Below are 17,117 nucleotides of genomic sequence, written 5' to 3' on the forward strand. Positions count from 1 at the left end.
TAGAGCTGCCCAGTAGGCAGCCTCACTTGCTGAAACTTTTATGAACAACGTGGATTTGGACAGGAGGGATTTCTGATTCTGCGGCAGCGATAATGGCACTTTGTGTTTCTGCGGGGCCTTTCTTGGCGACGCACTCAGTGGGGTCCACGAACACAATCTCATTAATCCTCCTCACAGCCTCGGGAGGCTGGAGGCCCCATTGTTCTTACAGATGAGGAAACGGAGGTGCAGCTGAGAGGCAGGGACCCCAAACCGCGAAAAAGCCACTCAGCCTTTGAACGTTGAGAAGAAGCAGGCACAGAATTGCAAACTGTTTTCTCTAGCAAATGGCTACTGACATTTTCAAGAATAATGCTTTGTACCCCAGTGACCATCGCAGCATCATTCACGGTAGCAAAAGGTGGAAAGCAACCCAAGAGTCCATCAGCGGAAGAATGGATAAACAAAATATTGTACCTACACACAACAGAGTGTTATTCAGGCTTAAAAAGGAAGGCAATTCTGACACATACGACAACACGGATGAACCTTGAGCACATTATGCTAAGCAAAATAAGCCCGTCACAGAAGGACAAGTGCTGCGTGAGTCCACCGACATGAGGAGCTGGGGGCAGTCACATTCACAGGGAGAGTCCTGTAGAAGGGAGCACCAGGGCCGAGGGGGCAGCGGCTGGCGCTGGTGAAGGCTGCGCAGCGGTGTGGATGCACCCGACGCCACTGAGCTGTGGCTAAAATGATCCATTTTATGTTATGTACATTTCACTCCAATTTTTTGAAAAGGAGAGGAATGCTAAGGAGAACATGTGTTTGCTGTGACTGGGAAACATGGCTGGAGGTCCTCAATGGTCCCCAGGTGATGTAAGTCTGGGAACCACAGTCACAGGGACGATCACATTGGTATGTTGCACCGTATTTGAAAGGGGTCTAACCCCTTCCCTCATTCAGGTTGCATCTGTCTGCACCACCTTTGTGATTAGAATAGAGGGGGTAGAATCATGTAGCCAGTGCTGCCGGCATCATCACTCAAATACACCAGAGGCTTGCAGGAGAGATGCTGGAACCTTCATTCCGCAGCTGAGGACAGGGAGCCGTCAAGGATATCATGGGAAGTCTCCCCTGAGTGGGCCCAGCGCCCGATGGAGGATCTTCCAAGGAAACTCTGGCCACCCCTCGCCCCAGCAGGCAGGGTTCTGTGCGCCGAGGACCAGCCGCCTTGGGGCCTCTGCTGCAGTTTGGCAGAGGCTTTGGACGTGGGTTCAGAAGGCCCGGGTGTCCTCCTAGGTCTCCCGCTGACTGGTTGCACGGCTTCAGGCTCACTGCCTACCTCGCCTGACTCCGCGTCAGTGTGGGTGAGTGGAATGAGGCGTTCCTGCTCTGCTGAGAACACCTGTGTCTCTGTGAGATCACGCGTGTAGAAGTGATCTGAAACTTGATGGACACAGAGGTCCAGGTGTGTGCTTTACTCTGTGTGGCTTAGCTTAGACCTGCTCTACTTCTGCAGACCCTGGAGACAGAAAGGAAGGGAGGGAAAGGGTCATCCTCTCAGGGAGTAAAGATCATTTTACTACATTACTTTTATGGCGACACTGATTTTTCTTCAGTCTTACTAGATGAAATAGCGCTTTGCGTTAGGGGAGGAGAGGGGCATAAAGGAGCAGGTGCCAGTTTAGCCAGCCTTCAACCCTCCAGTTCTCTGCTTCCTCACGTGTAAACAAAGAGGAAGGGGGCAGGATGTCAAGCAGGGAATGAATCCTAAAATTCTTTTATATTTTCATCTCAAATTTTTTTCCCTTCAAAATAGGTATTTGGAGTCTGGTTCTCTTTGATCATTTGCATATAAATTTAAATCCTATGATTCTGCTAGAAATGTTTTTTCTCCATCTCTCACACATGTTTGTAGTGTAATTTGGAACCCACTTAAAATGGCAGCTGTAAATATGTCTTGGGTCACTTCTAGGACCGGAGTTTCTATCCCATCGGGCTGTTGTGCAGAGTATATGAAAAATTTTCTAGCACGTGGCATACATCAAAGATAAGTATTGTTATTATGGAGTGATGATCAAGAGAGAGAGGGAAGGAGAAAGAGGAAGAGGGATAAAATGAAAAGAAGGAAGGAAGGTGGACAGGAGGGAGGGGGAGTGAAGGGAAAATTAGAAAGAGAAAGGGAAGGAGAGGACGGTCAGAGCTGGAAGCACTTGGAGCTCATCCAGTCGAGTTGTTCCAGTCCAGGCTGTGTATTATATTAGGGTGCCTGGAGAGCTTTGAAGAAACCCATTTCTGAGCCCCGCCCCAAGAGACTCTGAGCAGTTGGTCTGGGCCGGGGCCTGGCATTGGTATATTTTCAAAGCTCCTCAGCTGATTCCCACCACTGCGATGCAGCCCGGGTTGAAGCACCTGGTCCCATTCAGCCCTCCTGTGACTCAGATGAGAAAACAGGGCCCCAGGGCAGCCCATGGTCTTGCCCACTCACAGCAGCGTGTCTGTGGATGGTGTGATGTTGGAGCCCAGCCTCCCAGCCCTCTTTCTCTCCTCCTCCCCTGATCGGACATGGGTGAGAGGACCAGAGCTCTAACCCAAAGCCACTAGATCCCAAGCTACACCTGCAGAGTCCAGAGCAAGGCACTTCCACGGCTCTCCACCCTGAGCAGCAGAACTCAAGAAGACAGTGCCTGATCTTTGTGACGCTCACTGCTTCACGGTTTCACCTAAGTCTCTTTTATGTATTCAGAATAATGAAAATTATGTATCTAGCAAATTTTGATTGATGAAATAATAGCAAAAATAACTTTTGATTCAAATCTCTGTTCATTGCGGACACAAGGAGTGAGCGTAGGGCTGTTCAACTTTCTATGTGTTTGAAAATTTTTATAGTCAACTGTCGGGAAGACATAAAAAAAGAGGAAGAAGAAGTAGCTTGTAAAATGTGCCCATGTCTCAGAGCACCTCCCTTCCTGGCCCTCCCAATAGAAACCCGAGTGTCCCTGCCTCTAGTTTCCATCTTGGGTGTTGGGGCAACCTTGCGGCCTTGTTCTTGGCCTCACACCCGCCTCTGCCACCTCTGTTCTGACCACGTGGAAGGACTGAGGGGCTTCGCAGGATGCAGGTCTTGCCTGCTCAAGCATGGGAAGTCCGGGGCGCTCGGGGAGGCTGGCGGTCACCACTGGTGACGGCAAGGACGGTTTTCAGACAGGGCCCATTAAAGTCCGAACCTGCTTGACTCTGGTATCTGGGCCTGTGACCCTCCTTCCTCTTCTCTGGTTTTCTCTTTTTCTGCAGGATAAAGGGATTAAACAGACGATCTGGACAGGCGTAGTGCCCAGTTTATCCAAGACATTTAGTATTTCCTGTTGTTTCTTTTCAAGTGGTCTTTTAAGCAGAGCTAGGGAGGGAGAAAAGAAACAAAACTGTATTAGGCTCAGTTTTGTATCATTGGTAGAGGCATTAAAACAGGAGAGTAAAGTTTAGAAATTATCCATAATATCAGTGATTTATTAATATATGTTTTATTTTCTCTATATCCATATGTTGAAAAATTAATATGTGCATCAATTTATTGCTGAATTTCCTGTCGAAATGTACAGTGATGTGCTGTTCCTATTTGCAGGATGTATGGTTATGAATAAGGTTGGTTATGGCTCTTAGGTAAACTCACCATCTTCTCAGTGCCTCTGGCTTGATGGAAACATCTGTTAAAATCATTTTTGTAGCGACATACCCTCCTACATAATGTTCTGGGAAATTCTGGGAAATGTTAAACAACTAGCTGATGGGGGTGGAGGGAGGAAAGAAAGCCCTAATTTCTCGCACTGGCCAGTTCCAGTGCTGTAACTCCTCCCACCATTGCCAGTTTCAAAATAGATGGCGTCACTGGTCTGCAGAGTTGAACTCCGCGTGCGGAACCGGCTTTCCCTGGTGGGTGGCGCGGCTCCCCTGTGCCACTGCGTCTTTACGCTGCAAGCAGGTAGGTCGGAGGAGCCTCTATACTGCAAGAACGCAGATTTGCTGAACATTAAGGTGCTGTTAGGCGATACCTGGTTTATGAAGGAAATTTATGAACTGAAATGTACCAAAGTAAAACAGCACTCTCCAAAATGGGCAGTTTTCCAGGAAAAACATGTGGCACGCAGTCTGTGAGCAAAGCCCTCTTGGTCTGGATTTCCTTCCCTCCCCGGCCTCCCCTTGGTGCCCGTTCCCATTACACCCCCACAGCCATTCGCTCTGTATCCGGGACCCTGGCAGAAAGCACTGCTCTGCTGATGTTGTCATCTCTCAGCACCTGTGGCTGTGACGGGTGAGAAGGTCATGCCTTCAAACATGAGCGCTGCAAAGAGCAAGGGTAACAGTCACTTTCTAAAAAAAATCCTTTTGACCATTTCTTCAAAGAGCTGAAAAGACTTGGGTGGGACAGAACATGGGTTTGTCAGACCATTTCTGATGATTCACCAGAACTAAAATACCCATTTTAGTGGGGCATTTTTCCAAAGGAGAAATAGGAGTAAAAGAGAAGCTTTTTTTTTTTTTTTAGCAGAGTAAGTCAGTCAAAACATAAACCAGGGGCCCATGATTTAGTCAAGGTTATTCTCCCACGTAGAGTGCGATAAAGCTTTTCGTTGGTAAGAAAAGGAAAAAGCAAAAACAACCAAGGCTCAAAGCATTGCTGCGTTTACTTGGAGACCAGTCATGTGTTCTTCTAGCAGGACGTCTGCACACTCGGGATGAGCGCCGGCCTCCACGGTGCGTTTGCTCCCGCGCGTAGCGGCTCACGGGGTAGGGCAGCAACGCGTCCGGGCTGAGAGTGACAGAGTGCCGCGGACTAGGAAGGGTCACACTTCCAGCTCCTCACAAGAAATCTGTGTTTTTTTCATACTCTGCCATTTTACAAATTTCTTGTCTTTTAGCAAATACCGCACAGTGAGAAATCCTCTCTGAGGCCTTTAGACGCTCACGGCCCGGGAGGCATTAGCGCGGACTGATTTCTAGAACACAGCTTCGCAGCCAGAGTGTCTCCCTTCTGGGCTCAGCCCCAGGGCTTCCGGGAATCGGGCTCTTGACAGGAGGCACCAGGGGGCCACGTGCCAAAGCTAAATTGTACGTGGGTTTCATGTTTCCTGGCTTTGAAAGGAGACATGAGAAGTAGCTGTTTTCTTCTTCTTAGGCCTACAACAGGCTTATTGACACTTTTGCAATTTAGGTCACTTTTGGTGGCCTTGGGGTCCTTAATGATCATGACCTAGTCCTCTGGCATTATGAGAAAAAAAATCTTGGTTTGTGGATTTGGTGCAAAAATGAAAATGTCTTCAGTAAAGAAGTCTCGTGAAGAAGATGTGGCCAAAGGCCTGAGCAGACCACAGCCCCCAAATCAAAGCCCAAAGCCCACTCCGTCCCCCATCTGAAGACCCCACCTCCCCTGGGGCGTGAGGAATCCCCCACCATCAGACACATGGAGATGCTTGTTGTTGCTCAGGTAATGCTGACTGTGTGCTGTAGGCTGGCTTCTTTTATCCTCTCAATAATTACTTCCATTTCCGTTTGACAAAAAATGAAACTGAGGCACAGAGTAGTTAAGTGACTGTCTAGGGCCACACAGTGAGCCAATGTCACACCTGAGGATTCAGATTCAGGCAACTACTGCGTCGTACAGGCTGATGACAACCCAACCCATCAACACTGAGCATTCAGCGGGGGCTTGTTTTGGAAACAATATGCATTGTGTACTACATCCTTCTCTGCAGAGTCATGCAATAGAAATTGTTTTCCAATGTAGAACATATGCTATATTTTCCCAAAGAGTCTAGACCTATGATTAAGGTCAGCTCAGAACGATTCCCAGTCTCCTGTTATAGAAAAATACAAAGTAATAATGGATAAACATAATAGTTTAATTCTGTGTCATGTAAACTTTCTTTTTCTGGAGTGAGGCAGGCCAAGTTTGGGATCACAGCTTCAGAGTGTCATCAAAGACCCCAGCTCCCATCTTCAGAGTCACCTCCTGATCCAAGATAGTAGCTGCTGCTCCAGCTATCCTGATTGCAGGTTGGCACAGGAGAAAATAGAAGAAGGAGATGTATCAGAAAAACCTCACAGATTGACCTGGCCTCTCCCCGTGACCATGTTCAGAAGAGTGATCCCAGCCATCATAGTGCACTGGGCAGGCTGGGCTCCCAGGTGGGGCTCCATGCAACAGGCGGGTGTGGCCCACTGCCCCAGGCACAGGTGTCCTTCAAACATAGAATAAGAATTTTCCTTACAGTGGCATCATTTCACTAAACCTCAACCATAGGGAATATATTAATGACAAAAATGAAGCAAAATGTAGTCTATCCATGCAGTGAAATAGTATTCAGCAACAAAAAGGGCAAAAAAAGTACTGGTATACACTATAATCTGGATGAACCTTGAAAACATGCACAGTGGGAAAAAATCCAGAAAGCTAGACACACACACAACATTTGTCATAAGATCCTGTTTATAGGAAATGTCTAGAAAAGGCAAATCTAGATGGTTGTGTAGGACCCAGAGTGGGGAAGGAAAGTAATCCTAAATGGACAAGAGGAGTCTTTAGGGGGGGTGTAAATGCTCTGAAATTTGGTGTAGCGATGATTGTGCAGCTCTGTATTCTTGTGTTGGGTTGTAATGGTGTGTGCGTGTGTTGGATGCTGTGAATATCCTTGCTTGTGGTTGAACAGTGCTCCCTCAAAACCCATGTCCATCTCAGAATATGACTTTATGTAGAAAGAGGGCGTTGGCAGGTGGACTTAGTTAAATGAAGTCACACTGCACTAAGATGGGTCTCAAATCCAGTGACTGGTGCCCTGTAAGAAACCCATATGAAAACACAAAGAAACGTTGGAGGAGGAGCTCCTGGTGAGGATGGGGCAGAGATGGGAACAGTGCTGCCACAAGCCACACAGTGCCAAGGCCCCAGGCACTGGAAGAGGTGAGCATAGTTCTTCCCAGCATCCTCAGGGAAGCGGGGTTCTGCTGTCACCTCAGTTCTGGACTGACCCCCAGAACCTCCAGAACCATGAGGAGATGCAGGTCTGTGGGGGGCTGCTCAGCTCATGGTAGTTGGTCACAGCCACGCCGGGAGGCAAAGACAGTCCTCAAACCCATGACTTTACACTTAAAGCAGGTGCACTTCATAGTAAGTAAATCAGACCTCAGCGAAGCTGTTCATAAGATTAAAGTTTTCCTTAAACAAGCGAGAGGAAAAGAAGGGCCAGGGGAAGGTCGGAGATGGTAGGCTCGGCTCTGCTGCATCTCGGATACGCCCACCGTGGTCAGAGGCAGCTTTCTTTAAAATGTGGGATGCACGATGCTGCTTTTCCTCGGCTCCCTGTCTGTCTGCCCCACGTGCTATTCTCTCTGCCGCATGCTGCTGACTATGGAGAAATTGCAAGGTGCAGGCTCTTCCAGGGGTGTCCCGGCTACACAACTGGTAGGTCTCTGGCTGGTTGTGGTGTGTCTCCAGCCATTCGGGCCTGCCTGGGGGAGATGTGACCAGGATGTGCCAGTCTCAGGAGAAGACAATGTTTCTATGGTCAAGAGCCCAGAGGACATTGGAGGGCTCTGAGGTGGGCAAGAAAGAGCAACATGTGAGCTTGACCTTGGAAATGAGGGAGGGTCTTTGGAAAGATGAGGTTGATTGGGAAAATGAGGTAAAAAGCAGGAGGAGCTATAGATTTGTTTTAGTTCTTTTTCAAATCTTTCTCATCATTTTTGAGCATCTTGCCTTTTTATGTATAATTTAGGGTCTGTATCTGGTGATTCTAAAATCCTTGGGGCTTTGATTCTCAATGAGGGTAGATTGTTTTCTCCTGTGTTTTAGAGTTTTGGTTTGTGAGCTCATGTTTAGCAGAGCTTCATCTAGGAGAATCACGAAGGGCCTGGACGGAGGGCCCATCCCGCTACAGTGTGTTTTTGTTTGCTTTCGCTGAGTTCCTCAGGCCCTTTACCAAACTAGGTTCACCATCATATTAATCCTTTACTATGAATTTGACTCCAAACCTATGTGGAGTCAGACCAGCTACAGATTCTCAGGGGACACATTTTTCCCTTCATTCACAGCACAAGCCAAGGCAGTTTGCTTCTCCCTTTGCCGTTGTGGGTTTTACTTATTTACTTATTTTGGGGGATAGGCTCGCTCTGAAGTTAGAGCCCTTTGAGAAGCTTGGTCTGCAGGTTTCACTTTAATGCCCGGCCTCTCAGGTAGTCAGAGCACCAGCATCGTGATACCCTGGGCCTTTCAGCGTCCACTTCTGTTTCTGGCTCCTGCATTTCCTCTCATTTCCGTATAAGATTAGCAGGTATTTTTAAGATATTTGTTATACGCTGTCCAGCATTTCTTGGTGGCTGGTGGAATAGGGGTGTGGCCTCCAGCATAGCACCCAGGAGTCTAAAGATGCATTTTGAGATGGAGAGAGAGAACTGAGAAGTTTTCCAAATAAAGCTTCCTGCTCCCTCAGTGCACTGGGATGAGATCCCCCGCCTGCCATAAGCTTTGGGAGGACGGTAGGTCTGAGGTCTCCACGTGACTGCCAGAGCTTGGGCCAGCTGTGGGAGGTGGGGACGCGCAGCAGTCACTTCAGGGATTGGTTGGCGGCCGCCAGGCGCCACCCCAGTTGACTAGCAAGGTTCCTTCCCTGCTTGAAGTGGAGTTAGAAGAGTCAGAAGTGCGGGCGATCGCAGAAGGAGGAGCGGGGTTCTTCTCTTTAACTGCAGTGTGGTTGGTTTGCAATGTCTGTTAGTTTCTGGTGAACAGCAAAAGTGATTCAGTCATACATGTGTAAGTTCTTTTTCATATTCTTTTCCATTATAGGCTGTTGCAAGCTATTGAATATAGCTCCCTGTGCTACACAGTAGGACACAGTAGGACTTTGCCTCTTTGCAGTTCTTAAGGAAGCCCCCCTTTCCAGTCCAATGAGCAAATCAAATCGCTTTCCTGTGTGTTCAGGAGCCACCGTGGGCTGTGCCCTGTGACCCACGTGTCCCCTCCTCGGGGACTGGAAGAGAGCAGCACCCCTCCAGCAGGACAGCACACGGCAGCCCCGCTGAGGGCTCATGGAGTCCAGTTTCATTTTTCTGCCACCTTCCAATTATTTTGATCATGATTCTTGCTCAGCAGTTTCTTGACTACATTTTGTTTCAAAGAACCACCCCCCACCCCACCCCGAAGTGTGACTGAGCCGCGTGTTCCGGTGGGGAAAACGGAGACGCCTGCTTCACCGAGTAAGCTGTGTCACTTTTGGGCTTTCAGTTCCCGCGATGATTACGTCCTATCCGAACACCACGCTGGCCACTCAGGGTCAGAAGAAGGAAATGAGCTGCACGGCCCACGGCGAGAAGCCCATCATCGTCCGCTGGGAGAAGGAGGACCGAATCATCAACCCCGAGATGGCCCGTTACCTTGTGTCCACCAAGGAGGTGGGGGAGGAGGTGATCTCCACCCTGCAGGTAAAGGCATGGCAAACACGGCAGAGTCACAGGCAGACTCGCGGGCAGAACGAGCCTGTCCTTCCACCTCAGTGGGTACGTGCGGGTGGCAATCAATGAACCATCTTTCGAAACTTATTTAAGAAGCACTCTCTCTCACCCTTCATCCAACAGGATTTCTGAGTGGCCTGCAAGACTAGTGCTTTATCGAATGTGTTATGAAGAGTAAAATTATTACAAACGTAGCAGGGAGTCCAACTGTAACCAGAACAGACGGGAGAAATAGCGTCTTTTAATGACAGTTAATCCTGGAGGAATGACAGCCTATGCTGGGCACCTGCTTTAACTTCCTGTAGAAGGAAAAATTAGATGGGCTGTGGGATAAAAAATATGATAAGGAAAATATTTTGCTTCTTTAGAAAAACTCAACGACAAAAATATTGCAGTCTCTTATAGTGGTAGTTAGCTGAGTGACTCCTTTAACGTGGGGGAGAAATGGTGCTGTAACACACATGGGGAAAAAAACCTTGTGTTTGAAATGCTTCTATTGATTCGCTCCCAGGGTCCAATCCCAGAGTCCTGGGAGATCAGACCTCAGTTGCAGTATTTAAAGATCTGTGCTTTTTAACAAGGGTTGGTTTGGATGCTTTAAAAATTCACTATGAGAAAAAAAATATGCGTGCAATATATATCAACCTGACCATGAGACTCTGCAGAAACTGCACACCTAATTTAACGAGCTGGCAACAGACATGGATGATGTACACTGAACCCATCCACCTGCACATTTACAGTGATGCTGAAATCATTTGCTCTTAGAACTGTGTGTCCGTGTACGTCCGTGTGTGTGTGTGCGTGCGTGCGTGCAATTATGGGTGGGAGGAGGGTGAAAGCAGACAGAAGATTTTTACAGCCCAAAGCCTGTTGAGTTGTTCCGTCACCCCGTTCTACTGGATAAGACGGATTTCTTTCTGCTTTACATGTAGATCTTGCCAACGGTAAGAGAAGACTCTGGCTTCTTCTCCTGCCACGCCATCAATTCTTACGGGGAGGACCGTGGAATAATTCAGCTCACAGTGCAAGGTAGGAAGGGCACAGCCTAGGGGACAGACAGCTATTTTCGGGCAGTAAGTGTGTGCCCAGGCTCGGGCGCCTCCCAAGCCCTCAGGAAAGCCTGAAAGCCACAGAGTTGGCACTGCTGCAGTGTTGCGCTCGCCTTGGGGCCGTGTCGAGGTGCAGCCCCAGAGCAAAGCCCACGAAGGGGCCAGGCTGGACCGCGGGGCTTTCTTGCCACCTTCCTTGCTCAGTTTTGGGGATCCTTACACTAGGTGATCCAAGTTGGGAGTTTAACATTTGGGGCCAAAATAATCTTTGGGTTAACAGATTCCAAGTCAGAAGAGTGGCATTTAAACCCTCCAGGTTTGGTCCAGCTTTATAAATGCTGTGAAAATTGGCAGATTTGGAAAAGTGAAATTTTTCTGTCTTAAAATGGGATTAGGAAAAAATTACTTCAGGGTCAAAAGCCATCTGCCAGTGCCGAGTGCTGACAAAGCTCTGGGGACTCGCACTCCGCATTTCCACCGGCGTCTCATGTCTGAGCCGCATCAGAGCTAACCCCAGGTTTCCTGTTGCCTGCACAGAGCCCCCAGACCCTCCCGAAATTGAGATCAAGGACGTGAAGGCCCGCACAATTACCCTCCGGTGGACCATGGGATTCGATGGAAACAGCCCCATCACAGGCTATGACATCGAATGCAAAAATAAATCAGGTAAGTCCTTGATTTCCTCCGGCTTTATTTCCACTTTAAACAGCCCTTTTATTGGTCTCCTTTTTAATGTGTTTTTACCTGTAAGAATAAACCTGGCCTCCAGGAAGCTCAGAGGGCTCCTTTGACCAGCGCCCCTCCTTCCTTGCACGAAGAACACCCACGCTCCCTTTGCTGTGCCGAGATGGCCCCGCCGGCTCAGCTCTGCCTCCTTTCTCTTCGAGCCAGCAGGACCTCAGTCTTGCTCCCCGTGGGCCACTTTTGCATTCTTGCCTCTGATTGGCACGTGGGCTGCTGTGACCAGCCCTGGCCACCGTCACTATTTTTTCTGCCTCCCCTGCTTCTCTTTGCTTCCTTTGGGTCCGAACCCCTGAGCGCCAGCTGTGTTCAGTGCCAAGCTGTGCCGTGGCTCTGGCGCCGAGAAAGGAGGGCCATGTCTTGCAAGGCCAGCACCGACTCTGCAGGGCCCTCCCGGACGTCCAGGGACTGGCCCATGGCACGAATGGCACCTCGAGCCCTCGTGTACCGCCTCAGGGCCGGCAAGTGGCCAGCCCCATAAATGAAGCAGACCCAGCTGTCAGGCCCATGACAGGCCTGTCTATTTATCGTCTTAAAGTGACAGTGATAAGGCCACCTTGAACGTTGTGACCCTGCAGGCCGAGGGTAGGATACCACTGCCGCTGTGACTTCTAGTCTGGACTTTTACACAAAAGAGACAAGGAAGTCGAGCGCCGTCAGCACGTGAAGGGTTAACAAACATCTCAGAGGCCATGGAAGTCAAGTGACCGCTTTCTGGGTACCAAGCGAACTTAGCTTCAGGTCCTACTGTCCTGACTCACATAGTATCTTTTGAGGTGAAGCTGGAGTGAAAAATGAAGCAGAAGGTGGCTGGGAAGGCGGGTCGGGAGGGAGGAAATATTTCAGTGAGAGCCTGCAAGGGGCAGAGAAGGCAAACGGTGCGAGACGGGCCGAGGGCGGCCCCCGGGGAGAGCGGGTGGTGGTAAGGAACGCAGCACAGGACGGTGAAATCAGCCGCTATCAAACCGGGAACAGAGGTTTCGCAGCAGTGCCCAAGACTTGCAATAAGCAGTGGATTGGAAATGGGTAAGAAAAGACAAATGGGACGGCTCAGCTGCATCCCTTGAGTCGCAACCAGAGACCCAGAAGGGAGGTGACGCTTACACAGAACCTGAGGAAGCTCCCAGAGAGGGGCCCGGTGGCTGTGGTCACAGGGTCCCTGGAAACGTGGCATGTGGTGCAGGTGAAGGGGAGGGACCCGGGGCCCGGTGAGCAAGCTCAGGGCAGACCCCATGAGGCTCTTCCAGGAACCAGGACCAGCGGGCTCGCCCAGGGCCAAGGGAAGAGAGGAGGCCCTGCCTTTGCCCTGAAGAAATAAGGTCAGGAGGGAACCAAAGAGCTACAGGTTCTGAGATCTGGGTCTTGAAGTAAAGGAAGCAGTTCTTAGGTGAGGCAGGCACGTTCCTGCAGAGAACGACCCGGAAACTGATAGTAGCGATGAAAATGCGGCGTGAACTTGGAGTCCCCAGAGTGGGGCAGGCCCCGCCAGTCTCTCTGGCCCAGCGCTGACCAGAGGACTTTGGGTCTTGGAGCCCAGGGACCTCTCAGGGGAGCAACTTGGTGCCTCCCTGTCTTAGGGCATCGCTCATTTCTAGGTACTAGTGACGACACGGTGGTTCCCCAAGGAGGGCTGGGGTCCAGCCCGTCCTGGCTCAGCAGCTGCCCTGTCTCTTGCCTCCCTTCGCCTTCCTCCTCTGGGAAATGGGATAGCACAGTGTCTCCCTGTGACAAGGGCCTCTCAAAGGCTGCCTCCCTTACCTGGGCCACATGGTTACTGTGATCACATCTACCTGTTCCTCAGCCCTACTTCCCATGTCACCTCCTCAGGGACACATCCCTGGTCCAAGTTTGAAGCCAGGGCTGTTGGGGTTTTTGTTTGTTTTTGTTTGTTTGTTTTTTCAAATTTATCACTATTTTCTTTTACTATATCTGGGTTTTGAGTCAAGTTAGAAAAGGAGTCTGTACACTCTGGCCATAAAGTAATTCAGCCTTTTGTGTTGTTTCTCTTTCTCTCTCTTTTCACAATTTAGATTTCCAGTCCGTTTGGAATTTATTCTTGTGTATGCTGGGAGAGATAGATCTAGTGTCATCTTCCCCAGATGGGACCCCGCTGCCCCAGCATTGCTTATTATAAACCACCTTTGTTCGGTGACTTCCGTCGCCGCCTTTGTTGCGCACTGACTTCCCCTGTGTGTCAGCCTGTGTCTGGGTTTGTGGTTCCAGTCCGTCCAGTTGGTCTGTCAGTGCTCCAGTACCACAGTGTTTTAACCATGCAGGCTTTGTGTTTTCGTATCTGACAGGCCTAGTTTCACCCTCGCAGCTTTTCCTTCTCCATGTTTCCTTAGTTTTCCACACATAACTGAAGGATCAACCTGTTTAGCTCCATAAAATCATTTTCTGTTCTTGTTAATGGGACCACATTAAATGTGTTCATTGACTTCAGAGAAAACTGACATTTTTGTGATGTTGCCTTGGGCTGATTCGATCCATCAAAAATGCACATTGAAGTTCTAGCCCCTGGTACCAAAGAATGTGACCTCGCCGGGGAACAGTGTCACAAAGCTGTGACTGTTGAGGAGCGTGTCCCCTGCACAGACTGGGAGCTTCTTGGGCCCCTGGGCCCAGCCCGCCCCCCGGCACCTGGAGCGGGACCAGCGCAGGGTCCACGCCCAGTGGATATTTGGCGAGCTCTCCTTAAGGAGGGTGTGCTTCCACCACACTTGACCCCGTGTCACCCCAGGGCACACATCTAACAGGCGTGGCTCTTAGTCTTACTCCAGCACGCTCACATGGCAAAGGCCTCTAGAACTGTCTGTGTTTCTTAAATGATTTGCCCCGTTCAGAGTCCTCAGAAACTCCCAGCTTTCCCAGGAGTTTCCCAAAGACAGGACCTCTACTGCTGAGCGTCCCCAGCACCTGGCGTAGCACCTGCGTGAAGGAAGCGCTCTGTCGTGTTTGTGGCATTCAGTCGACACGCGGTCCAAATCAGAGAATTATCCTTATTGCCAGCCGTGTTTTCAGATGTGTAAACTGATTGGACTCTACGCAGCCAAATCAGGAAAGCTCCTCATCTGTGAAGCTGGGCACAGCCAGAATCAAGGGGTGTATTGCCATCCTTCCTACTCCTCTTCAGCCATACGCAGGGCCCCCTGCATTCTTGCAACCCTGGGGCCCAGCCGTCTGAGGGGTAGAATGAGTGCCAGGAGGCTCGCTGGGGAAAACCCATGGCCAGGCCAGGCCCAGCTCCACGGCCTGTGGTCTCCACCAGGGCCCTCCAGGGCCTCCATCGCTTTCATTCTGAGTCTGAAAGTCCAGGGAGGCGATGCTGGCGGCAGGAATCCTGGTCACTTGCTGTAGGAAATGTGTTAGTCAGCATTTGCATGTGTTCGTTGCTCTCTCAATAAGTTTTGAATGTATAAACAGTCCAGCCATGATTTAAGTGAGTGCAGTTCATAGGCAGAGTCCATAGAGAACTGATCCTTCAAGTCACAGCTTTAATGTCACCTCCTCCAGGAAGCCTTCCCCGACCACCCATTTTTTTTATGACATGGCCCTCCTCTACTCATATAATGCCCTGTATGCCTTGGAACATGTGGTGGGCTTGGGACTGTTTATTTAATATCTGTCTCCACTGCTGGGTACTTGTCCTTCTGAAGGATCTAGTGACCGCTCAGGGCAGCTACTACGTCTGAGGAACCCTGTGCCATGTCCCTGCGTCCCCTGCAGCACCAGCACACATACTAGACTCGTAAGACACGTCTGTTGACTGATTGACTCTCAACCTGTGTTTTAGGCAATGAAATCATCCCCCACAAAGGTGCCGCCTTCTACTTTGTTGTCAATTGTTAAGAATACAATGTATTACCATACGTCACATTCCTAATGAAGAGGGTCCCTGCAAGCAATCGTTCAGTCTATGTTTGAACCGGCGGGCAGCAAAAACTCATCAGCCCCAAGAAAGGACGAGTCTGTCTTGAGCCAGCCTTGACTGTTAGAAGTTCTTACATTTCTTGCACCAAAAGAGACCTTCCTATATCCAGCAGCCCTCTTCCCACCCCTGTGGTCAAATTACATCCCTCCCAGGATCTGAAAACAGATGACACTCCTTGGCTTTCTATTTACCAAGAAAAAGAAAATATCCCAAGTTTCTTTGCTAGTATCTCCTATGACGTCTCCTGGCCATCTCTCTCTGATCACGCCCAGTGGCAAGACCCCACGTGCCATCTGACCAGGCACAGGTGCAAGGGAGCCATTGCCCCCTCATCTGGAATGTTCGACCTTCTTCGTGCAGCCCGCATCCCGCTGACTGCCTCGGCTGCCAGACTTGGATCCTAGCAACCCCTGCTTCTCCTCCAGGTGACGCCAAGAACCCCCACGACAGCCCCTGCCAGCATCCTGCCCCGTGCGCACTGCTGGCCATCAGCCTGCAGTCTGCTGCGTTCACGTCCTTCCCCCCGAGGGCAGCCTGCCATGTCCCCCGTCCCCTCTGGGGGGCCTCTTCCCTTCTCCGCCAGGCCTCTCAGGTCACCTCAGCACCCTGACACAAGCCCCTTCTCCTCTCTCGGGACCCCGTCCCCACTTCACCCGAAGGCTCTTCTCCGAGGGGAAGACAGAGCCGAAGCAGCTTTCCCTGCGTCCTGATGCCTCCTTCATGTTTGTCAGCCAGTAAGTCTTGTCCATCTTGGAGCCGCCTCCTCTCTTTCTGCCTATTGTGTAGCTTTGTCCCTGGAGCGCTGGGTGCCCCGCACCCACTCTAGCCTATGTCAGCCCTTCTTCAGATCAGCGTCCCTCTATTCCATCTGTCCCTGGTGATCTGCCATCTGTCTGACTTGAGGTGTCTGACCCCCAAGCTGGGCTCGCCAGTGAGCACCCAGTGTGACCACACTGCTCCTATAGGCTCCCCAGTCCTTTCCCACAGGGGACCATTGGAATTTCAGAGGCAGGAATGCGGTTCTGAACTGCTCCGTTCTCTTCTATGTCCCTCTGGGGCGGGACATGGAGTCCTACCTACTTTTTCAACAAATGCTTCTGACAGCTTCTTTCTAAACCAAGAGACAAATCTGACTGTTCACCTACCCTTGGTTCCTACAAACCCAGAGTATTTACCATAACTCTTGGCCAACATTTCCCTCTCTTGCCTCCTCCTCGTCAATCGGCCAAGTCAAAACCCGGCACCAGTCTTCCTCTAAGGATGTGAGCCTCTCAGCAGGTGCCTGGAGGCTGAAACCCGGTCTCCGTGGGCATCCTGCAAAGACTGTGGGGAAGTCACGTGCTGCAGGAAGATGGCCCCAGGCATGCAGAGAACGCAGGTGAGGTCAACTCCCAGCCCTGCTTCTGATCAGCTCTGTAACAGGGTCTGAGTTTCTTGACCTTCACAATGAAAATAAAAATCCCCACCTCACCAGGATGTTGTAAGAATCCAATCGAACAAAGCAATCTGTCCAAATCTCGCTGTGCATCAGAACGACATAGAGAGAGAGCTTCATCAAAGCACGGATGTGGGGGTACCATTCCCCAAGGAGATTCTGATTGCGTTGCTCTGAAAGTGCAGTTGTCAGAAAGCTCGGAGGTGTTGGCCATGTGCCCACAGGTTTGGGGGCTGCCGGAGTCACATTTGTGAAGTGCCCAGCATGGCGCCAGCAAGCAGATGCCCCTGCAAAGCCTGAGTTCCCTTTGCTGCTGGTATTTCTCTGACCACCGCCTTGACTTCCACCACAGACCCACCGTCTCCTCCTCCCACGGCTCGCACCACTCAGGCTGTCTTGCCCTCTGACTTCTAGCTGGGTTCCCCCGAGGGCAGACTCAGAGTGATTCAGACAAGGGCCCTGAAGAGGCTGGGTT

At 50.4% G+C, this 17,117-nt stretch overlaps 1 protein-coding gene across 1 annotated transcript in view; it reads left to right on the forward strand.

Moving 5' to 3' along the window:
• Nucleotides 1-17,117, forward strand: part of DSCAM (DS cell adhesion molecule) — a 664,279-nt gene that overhangs the window by 528,215 nt on the left and 118,947 nt on the right. The window contains exons 12-14 of the mRNA XM_032462442.1: nucleotides 9,257-9,453; nucleotides 10,419-10,515; nucleotides 11,073-11,201. Coding sequence (XP_032318333.1) covers nucleotides 9,257-9,453; nucleotides 10,419-10,515; nucleotides 11,073-11,201 — 423 coding nt within the window. The remainder of the gene's footprint in view (nucleotides 1-9,256; nucleotides 9,454-10,418; nucleotides 10,516-11,072; nucleotides 11,202-17,117) is intronic.

The sequence above is a fragment of the Camelus ferus genome, chromosome 1, assembly GCF_009834535.1.
Source record: "Camelus ferus isolate YT-003-E chromosome 1, BCGSAC_Cfer_1.0, whole genome shotgun sequence".
NCBI classification, from domain to species: domain Eukaryota; kingdom Metazoa; phylum Chordata; class Mammalia; order Artiodactyla; family Camelidae; genus Camelus; species Camelus ferus.